The sequence below is a fragment of the Rhincodon typus genome, chromosome 40, assembly GCF_021869965.1.
Source record: "Rhincodon typus isolate 14 chromosome 40, sRhiTyp1.1, whole genome shotgun sequence".
Lineage (NCBI taxonomy): Eukaryota > Metazoa > Chordata > Chondrichthyes > Orectolobiformes > Rhincodontidae > Rhincodon > Rhincodon typus.
This window is the reverse complement of record NC_063371.1, coordinates 489,647-499,373: the sequence shown is the minus strand read 5'-3', so window position 1 is coordinate 499,373 and position 9,727 is coordinate 489,647. Positions and strand designations below refer to the sequence as shown.

The 9,727-nt window shown below is 38.5% G+C and overlaps 1 protein-coding gene and 1 long non-coding RNA gene across 8 annotated transcripts in view; one reads left to right on the top strand and one right to left on the bottom strand.

Annotated features, from left to right (window-relative positions):
• LOC125487336 overlaps positions 1–9,727 on the bottom strand; it is a 167,759-nt gene that overhangs the window by 68,451 nt on the left and 89,581 nt on the right. The window lies entirely within an intron of this gene.
• LOC109927965 (methylcytosine dioxygenase TET3-like) overlaps positions 1–9,727 on the top strand; it is a 331,959-nt gene that overhangs the window by 256,050 nt on the left and 66,182 nt on the right. For all 5 annotated transcript variants that reach the window (XM_020527969.2, XM_020527970.2, XM_020527971.2 and 2 more), the window contains one exon: positions 2,924–3,017. In XM_020527969.2, coding sequence (XP_020383558.2) covers positions 2,924–3,017 — 94 coding nt within the window. The remainder of the gene's footprint in view (positions 1–2,923; positions 3,018–9,727) is intronic.

Below are 9,727 nucleotides of genomic sequence, written 5' to 3'. Positions count from 1 at the left end.
AATAGCATTGTAATTCCCCCTCCCCCAATTAAATACTTTCCCAGACCATCTGCTCCTATCCCGTTCCATGACTGTAGTAAAGGTCAGGGAGTTGTGATCACTATCATCGAAATGCTCTCCCACCGAGAGATCTGACACTTGGCCTAGTTCGTTGCCAAGCACCAAATCCAATATGGCCTCCCCTCCAGTCGGCCTATCTATATATTGAGTCAGAAATCCTTCCTGGACACACCTGACAAAATCTGCACCATCCAAACTTTTGCACTTAGGAGATTCCAGTCTATATTAGGGAAGTTGAAGTCACCCATGACAACAACCCTATTACTTCTGCACCTTTCCACAATCTGTCTCCCAACCTGTTCTTCAGTGTCTCTGTTACTATTGGGGGTCTGTAGAAAACTCCTAATAAAGTGACTTCTCCTTTCCTGTTTCTGACTTCTACCCATGTTGACTCAGTGGACATGTTGACTCCTCCACGACCTTCTGCAGCTGTGATACCATCTCTGATTAGCAATGCCACTCCCCCACCTCTTTTACCTCCCTCCCTATTTCTTTTGAAACATCTATACCCTGGAACATCCAACAACCATTCTTGGCCCTGTGTTATCCAAGTCTCCATAATGGCCACAACATCATATTTCCAAGTACTGATCCGTGCTCTAAGTTTGTCACCCTTATTCCTGACACTTCTTGCATTGAAGTAGACACACGTCAGCCCCTCACACTGACTGCAACTTTGCCCTATCAACTGCTTATCCTTCCTCACAGATTCTCTGCTTGCTGTATCTGCCTATACACCGCTACCCATCTTCTGATCTGTAGCTCTGGTTCCCATCCCCCAATGAACTGAACTGTTAACAAACCGAACAGTTATCCTCTGACGAGTAACTATTAGTGAATAAAACAAAATTCTACTGGTATGCTGTTCCAATAAGTGCCGGTCCCACTTTTATCAACCAAAATTTTAAAAAATTAGAACTTGGTCTCTTGAAATTATAGCCAGGTTCTGTCTTCCAGAATATTCTGTGTCTTCTCTGTTGATCTTCCATCAGGAACACCTTCTTCATTGAATTCTTTTTGTCAGAATTACTAACTAAGAGTGCTGAGGTATCTTTACTTAGATGATGCTTTCTCTAGGATCTGAGAGAGCTGATCTCTTAGCAGATGGCAGTTTGGTCTCTGCCGATTTTGCAACTGTCCCCGTCTTTTATACCCTTGATGACATATCAATTTCTTACAATAGGATTGGTCCTATGTTGTCAAAACCATCAGATTTAAATTTAATTAGTTTTTAGTATCTAAGTGCATGGTTTAAATTAATTGGCTAAATTCAAACTTGTTGTCTTGACAACAAAACAAAACTGTGTGGCTTGGCCTGTTAACCATCCAGCCTTTTGGATACAAATGTTACAATTCGGGTGCTCTGTGCACCTGCAAACCCACAAGCCGTCCAAAGACTTTTTTTAATCTCCAGCTTTTAAAGGCACATCGTTTTTTAAAGGGACCATGCATTGCCATACCCCCTATCATTTTATAAACACCAGAATTTGCTGCTTGTAAAATATTAACGTCCTGTCTTCCAATCCACAAGTACTCCACTCAACTTTGCAACAGTTCTTTGCACATGTTTACAATTTGCAAATGTGGAAATAAAGCATTCAATTGATTTCAGGAATTAGAGTATTTTAAAAACACAAACACCCAATTCTAATGGTACGGTGGATTTATATTGCCAACATTTATTTGTTTTCTCCTTTTCCAACATGGATCATACAAACCCTGAGGCACAGATGGCATTGTTTGTTTACCACAATAACATCACTTCAGTTGAAAGTAACACTCTTCAGCTGTGTATCAGTGAAAAATATTTGTGTCAGCGTCATAGGGAACAATAAATTACCAGATGGGGCCAAGTGTAGTGAGGATTCCTCGTTCATCATTGGAAATACTTATATAACACAGTTGGGCATGAAGTCTTCTAACCTTGAATAATTTAAGTAAATAACATTGAATAAATAGGTTGGAGCATGTTGCAAAATAATGACTTTTTCAGACATTGAGATTTAGTTATTTACAAATGCAATCATGTCAAATCTAAAATAATTTACTGGTTCGTTTGAAATACACAGTATTTAGTGTTGATGTATCAAGCATTCATTGTGAGAGTTTATCAGTGGTCAGAAAGATAGTTTCATTGAAATTTCTGGGTGCAGTTTTCCAATGTTTGGCAAATTTTTGTTTCTTCCAGCTGAATAATCATTTTTGAAGCTAGACAGTAACACTTGAACAGAAGCAATATAGTACAATACAGACTGAATTGAAATAATACTGAAATTTAGTTAATTTCATGGTGTACCAGTGAAGATTCTTGTGAAGGATTTATTTTATCAGAATTTTAGCTTTTTATTTCAAAGCTTCAGAAAAGACTTTTTTAGACAGGTTTTATTTTACAATGAGCAGTTTACAATTAGTGTTTGTCTGCCGTACAAATTACTAGTCTTACAAGTGTAAATTTATATTTTGAACCAAATCATTTCTCAAAAAAACATGCTAAGTATAGCATATGCAGGTGGAAAGATGTAAGAGAAGAATAATTTTGGGGGGGTGGAGTAACAAAGGGAGTTGAACTCATTACAACTTTTCTTTACTCTATCTCTAGACATTGAAATGAAATAATTACAGTGAAATCATTCCCAGACTTAAAAGCAAGTACTGTCAAGATGTGAACAAATAGGTTGTGGCAAGTTATACATTGCAATTATGCATCTTTAGTAGAACAGTTAAAAAAGATATGCATTATAGTTTGAAATCAGACATCAGCTACCAGAAAATCCTCTTTGAAAACATGGAAATCTTCTCTGCGACAAAGTAATTTTTAATCTGTCTAATGGTTTAACTTACCCATAATTTTTATTTCTTTCAGATATGGGGAGAAAGGGAAAGCAGTTAGAATTGAGAAAGTCATTTACACAGGGAAAGAAGGAAAAAGTTCCCAGGGTTGTCCAATTGCAAAATGGGTAAGTGTTGAGTTCTGTTTGTTGATTCATTTTCTTTCTCCTTTATTCTTCCACTTCTGAAAGCAATTATTTACACATTATATACGTTGTGGGCACCCTCCAGTATTTTTGCCAAATAACCATTTTAATCCAAGTTAACATCACCAGTGTTAGTAAACCACTTACTGTAGGAATTTGTACAACGTAGCCTGATCATGTTTTCACCCATTATCCACATAAGCACACCGCTGCAGTATTAAATTAACAAAGCTCAGTAACAGGAATCAAATTAGTTATTTATGAAATAAAGACAGAAGCACCTGAAATATGCAGCTTAACTAGCAGCATCTGTGAAGACAGAAACATAGTATTTCATGTTGCCACTTTTCATCAGACTGGGGAAAAGTTAGAAATGTAATCGCTTTTATGTAAGTAAAATGGTGGAGTTTGTAAAAAGAACAAAAGAGAGGGTGTGTGATCGAGTGGAAGACAGGAGACATTAAATGACAACAAGTTGGAGGGGCTGAGCCTAAAATAACAGAAATGGGACTAGTAAAGAGACAAAAAGAGTGCATCCACAGGAGATGTGAAGGGTCATGTGTTGAGAATTTCTGCATTTGTTTTTATTTCACATTCCAGCACCTGCAGTATTTTGCTTTTGGATTAGTTGTGGGCATTAACTAGCCATTCAAATAGGAACAGACAAAGTGGGGTTGAAATAAGGAGGTATGTATGTTTGTTTTGTGCATCTCTGTATCTCTGAATAAATGCTTATAAATGTGCAAAAAGAACAGTTACTATTTTATCCTTCACCACTGGACTGTCTGGAGAGGAACCAATGATTGATTTATTATTTCACCTTCCCTCATAAAGATATCGAAACCAGCTTTTGCACATTGACCACTTGGATGTGGATTGAGTGCCCCATTTTACATTATCCCCCACTAAAGTATCATAGAAGCAATTCATTAACAGGACACTTTTTGTCAAATATATCATCTTAGATTTATCAAATTACTCCCTTTCGCCTTTCAAACTGAATCCACAAATCATACTTATAAAATCATAAAAGCCCTACAATGTGGAAGTCGGCCATTCAGCCAATTGAGTCTACACTGACCCTCTGAAGAACATCCCACCTCCCCACCCTATCCCTGTAACCCTGCAATTCCCTCCATCTAGCCTGCACATCTCTGGGCACTATGGGCAATTGAGCATGGCCAGTCCACCTAACCTGCACATCTTTGGACTGTGGGAGGTAACTGGAGCACTCTGAGGAAACCCACACAGACACTGGGAGAATCTGCAAACTCCACACAGTCGCCCAAGGGTGGAATCAAATCTGGGTCCCTGGTGCTGTGAGGCAGCAGTGCTAACCACTGTGCCACCCCAATATTTGAACAGTCTTCTCCAGAATCTGTTTTAGGATGTTTTGAAGGAGATACTTCCTATGTGTAATTCAACTATAAACATACATACAAAGACTGTGATTATGATTTTGCTATGAATAGTGCCAATGAAATCTCTCCTCACTATACTTCTTGACTACCAGAATATTTCATACATTGATAAATGTAATTAATTTCCATCAAAGTTCTGAGAGGGTGGTGCCAAATCTTCAGTAAATCCTTTTTGCTTTTACATCAGAAATGCAAATACAATATACAAATACTATAAAGCTTACAAAGACTTTTCAATAGCCAGAGATCCACATTCAGACAACTGCACCAAATAAACCATCTTAGATATATTGCTAGTGGAATTCTTTTCAGTCCCACCCAAACTTGCACTGAATTCTTCCCTGCACGAGATAGGATACATGCATTGATTTCACCTATTACATCTTTTCTTCTAGTATATAGCATGACAACTCTTAAGCTGCATCAAAAATGGAATTGCTCAGATACTTAAACAAGAATTAAATCGCGTAAGCCTAAATTTTTCACTTTCTCCACACGTGAAACTCAAATGGTTATACAATATTTAGTTGGACGCGAATGATAGTGTGTTTGTGCTCAAATCTTTGAGGACCGCTCATTAGCATAGCTTCAATTGCAGATTTGAATGAATGAGCAGACAATGTTACAAGCAGAAGACTGGCTGAGTAAATTTCAAAGTGATTGACAGAAAAAGTTGAGACAAGTTGTTGAATCATTTGTAAAGCTTTAAAATGCAGCTCAACATTCTAGTTATCTTTGCCGAGGGAATCAGGGAGTCAGAAATGGATATTGTACTGCATGAGATAGGGCTACTTTTATAGGCTTTCTGTAGAATTGCAGATTATCATATGCATAGATCAGCTCTATAGTAGTCCTGTATATGAACATATGAATGAGGAGCAGAGGGAGGTCATTTGGTCGCTCAAGCGTGTGCCACTATTCAATAAGTTCATGGGTATTCTGTTTGTGTTTCAAATTCCACCTCTCTATCTACCTCTGACAACCTTTGATTCCCTTGACAAAAGTGTCTATCCATTGTTGCCTTAAAAATATTCAATGATTCCTCTTCCAGCAACTTCTGAGGCAGACAGTTACAAAGTCAATAACCCTCTGAGAAAATAAAATTTTTGTATCGTAGAAGGGTAGCTCCTAATTTTTAGACAGTGCCCACTCAGTCTGGACTCATCCAGAAGAGAAAACATCCTTTCCATGCCCACGTTGTCAAGACTGTTTCGGGTCTTCTATACATTTCCAGTCACTTTTCTAAAGTCCATTGGAAACCAAGCCTCAACTGTTCAACCTTTCCTTGTAGACAGCTTGTTTATTTCGGGTATCAATCAAATAAACCTTATCTGAACCACCTTCAACATAGTTGTATCCTTCCTCAAATCAGGAGACCAAAACTGCACACAGTATTTGAGACGTGGTCTCACTAGTACCCTATAAAAATGATGCATAGCAATTTTATTTTTATGTTTAATTCCTAGCTTAACATTGGATCCCATTAGCTTGCAGTACCTGTGTAATTTTTGCAAATCCTGCAGTAAGATCCCACTGCACCTTGAAATTCTGCAGTTGTTCTCCATTTAAGTACTCTTTGTATGAAAGTGAACAACTTCACATTCTCACATTATATTCCCCCTGCCAAATTTTTGCCCACTCACTTAACCTGTGTGTATCCATCTACAACCTCCTTATTTCTCTTCTCAAGAGACTTTCCTGCCTATCTTTATGTCATCTATAAACTTAGATAAAATGGAGAAAAATTTCACGACACTTGACCATCACTTTTATTGTATGCGCTCTAGCCATGTGTTGGAACTGTCCTGTGGGCAAAGGGTAGCATTGTTTTTCATTTATCCCAAACTTGGTGAAGAAAATCCTTCCCCCATTGTCAGGACATGTGAAAATGATGGGCAGCATCTAAATATGTATGGCCAAACATAGTCATGTGATGACATGAAAAATATGTCCAAGTAACCAGGATATTCTAATTATTCAAGTATTTGCATGTCATTGCACTGCCATCAGCACTGCTGTCCCTGATTGTCTGCCAAAGTGGGATTCATTTTTGCAGATGTAGGGTTGGCTGTCATTCATAGGCAAGGAGCATCTCTCAGACGTCCTGGCCTGCCTCACACTCCTTTTTAGAATCTTCTCCCATTCTTTCAAACAAAGCAGACAAGAAGAATCTCTTAGTGGGAGCATTTCTGAAAAAAAAATTCAGAAATCTCCATGAGAACTTTTCCACAGGGTAAGAGAGTCCAAAACTAGAGGGCATAGGTTTAAGGCAAGAGGGGAAAAGATTTTGAAAAGGACCTGAGGTGCAATTATACAGAACAAAGTGCAGAGGAAGTGGAAGAGACAGGTACAATTACAAGATTTAGAAGACATTTGGCCAGGTACATGGATTGGAAAGAGTTAGAAGGATATGGGCCAAACACAAGCAAATGGGACTAGTTCATTTTTGGAAACCTGGTTGGCAGGGATGAGTTGGCCTATTTCCTTGATGTATGACTGCAGGAGATAAACAGAATAATGCACAAAAACAGTCCAACTTTAAGTGAAATATGAAAAAGTGAATTGACTTGCCTTATCCCTTTAAATTCCCAAGCTACAGGTTGGAGCATGCAACAGGTTAAAATTTGAAAAATTGCTGGCATGTCAGAAACTCTATGTGACTCACTCACACATTTAAACAGTGAATGCTTTGGAATCATGCAGAAGCTCAAGTGGGGCTGGGGGTGGGGTTCAGTGATTATAATAAGTGGCAACTGAATGAAGATTTAACCATTTATTCTGATTTTAACCAAGGCACATTGGTTTCCCGAGCTGTTTGAAATTTACCAGGATCAACAAGGCGAGACCAGGTTTTGACAGAGCTGTGAACTTGCCAGGTTGAAAAGTTTTTTGAATGTTGAAATGTGACTGCTGCTTGCTTGCCTAAAAGAAAGGCTTTTATTCTGACAGACAGAAAATGCTGGATAAATTCAAGTCAGGGACCATCTGTGGAGAGAGAAAAAGTTCATGGTTTGAGTCCAAGATGACTCTTCCTCAGAACTGAAGTGGCAGACTTGAAACATTAATTCTGTTTCTCTCTCTACAGATGTTGCCAAATTCTCTGTGTTTGACCAACATTTTCTCTTTTGATTTCAGATTTCCAGCACCTGCAGTATTTTGCTTTTATTTTTGTTCTGACAGAATGCACTCTTCTTTGCTTGTAACGGTTTTCCAACAATATGGAGGTCATGTCTTTTATCTTGGACTTCTTAAAAATTGATTGACACTTTCTAACTGTCATCTGTCAGTACTGCATGTAAGCAGCTCATTTGGCTCCATGTTAGACTTCCGGTAAGGATCAAAAGGAGCAGTAGAGCAACAACAGCAATAGTAGTCTTCTCCTTATCCACCTGCCATTCCACAGGATAGCCTCCGATTCAAAGGAGGCAAGATCCTCAACAAAATATTGATTTTCTGAAGGGGACCGAGCAGTGCTTCAGGAGACTGAGACGTCCTCATCAAGTCATTACTGATGTCTTCAGTCTCCAGAATAAAGATATTTTTCCAACTGGCCCAGAGGGTACAGAAAGTCGGGGGAGGTCAAGATCATCATGAACCTGAATTTTGTAATTTCTGGCAATCTATTGGTGGTATCTATAGAGTTTCATTATCTACACTGCTGCACAAATACATCTCCAAGCTGCCCAAGGCCACGTTTATCATGTTCACTTTGCTCCTGATAATGACAGACAAAGTGAGCTGGATTTTCTGCAATGTCCAGACACCACACAGGTCAATGTAATTGTAATTAAAGTCACAGAGATGTACAGCACGGAAACAGACCCTTGGTGCAACTCGTCCAGGCTGACCAGATATCCTAAATGAATCTTGTCCCACTTGGCAGCATTTGGCCCCTTCTAAACCCTTCCTATTCATCTACCCATTCAAATGCCTTTTAAATTTTGTAATAGTACCCACCTCCACCACTTCCTCTGGCAGCTCATTCCACACACACACCATCCTCAGCGTTAAAAAGTTGCCTCTTAGGTCCCTTTTAAATCTTTCCCCTCTCATCTTAAACCTATGTCCTCGAGTTTAGGACTCCCTCACCTCAGGGAAAAGACCTTATCTATTAACCCTAATTCACCCAATCCATGTCCTTCATGATTTTATAAACCTCTACAAGGTCACTCCTCAGCATCCAATGCTCCAGGGAAAATAGCACCAATCTACTCAGCCTCTTCCTATAGCTCAAACCCTCCAACCTTGGCTACATCGTTGTAAATCTATTCTGAACCCTTTTCGAGTTTGACAACATCCTTGAACTGAAGGTCACTTTAAATCATTCTTGATTAATTCAGAGGCATCCACTCCAACAATGGTCTGTTGTTGTGTAACAACCACAAAGTTTTCATTTACTTCCATGCAAAGTATCCTGAAACCTGCTATGTTGATTCTGCACCAATCATGACTCCCACAGATTTTTTCACCTTGTGATAAAAGTTTATAATATGTAGTTATTGCTTGGGAATTTGGCTTGTAAAATAGAGGTAAATAGATTTTTATTTTCATTTATTCAAGGTGACTTGTTTATTTTAAATAACACAGTTGTTTTGAGCAATAAGTTTAAACATCATTTCCAAGAAAGCATGTGACTTGAGCTAGAGAGATAGTAGGAACTGCCAATGCTGGAGATTCTGAGATAACAAGGTGTAGAGCTGGATGAACACAGCAGGCCAAGCAGCATCAGAGGAGCAGGAAAGCTGATGTTTCGGGACGGGACCCTTCTTCAGACTTGAGCTAAATGACTGGATCAGCTACCTGGGATGTTAATTACTGAATAATTATCAAGTTGAGCTTTTATAACCTTTAGAGAAACAGATGACTAGGGACCAACACAGGTTGATTTCAGAAGAGTCGTCTTCCTTGCTAAGGGTCATTTATTTTTAACTTGTATGAGCTTCTTGGCTGTGAGAGTCAGTATAATTGGAAAGGCTTTGAAGCTACTTCAGCATTCCAAGGAGAAAAGCGAGAAAGTCATTGGAGTAAGAAAGTAGAGTTAAGATAAAAGTGATACTTAACTGAGACTGAGTGACTGTAAAGGATTGACTCTATCTTCATGCTATTTATGTTAAAATCATTCTAAATTTTTTCACTTATATAAGATAGCTTTGATGTTTTTATTTTGCATAATAAACTTATGTTTCTTAAAAAAATTTGAAATATTTACACAAGACTGCCAATAACTAACCACCATAGTAACCACAAAAACAAAACAAAACTCCCGCCTCC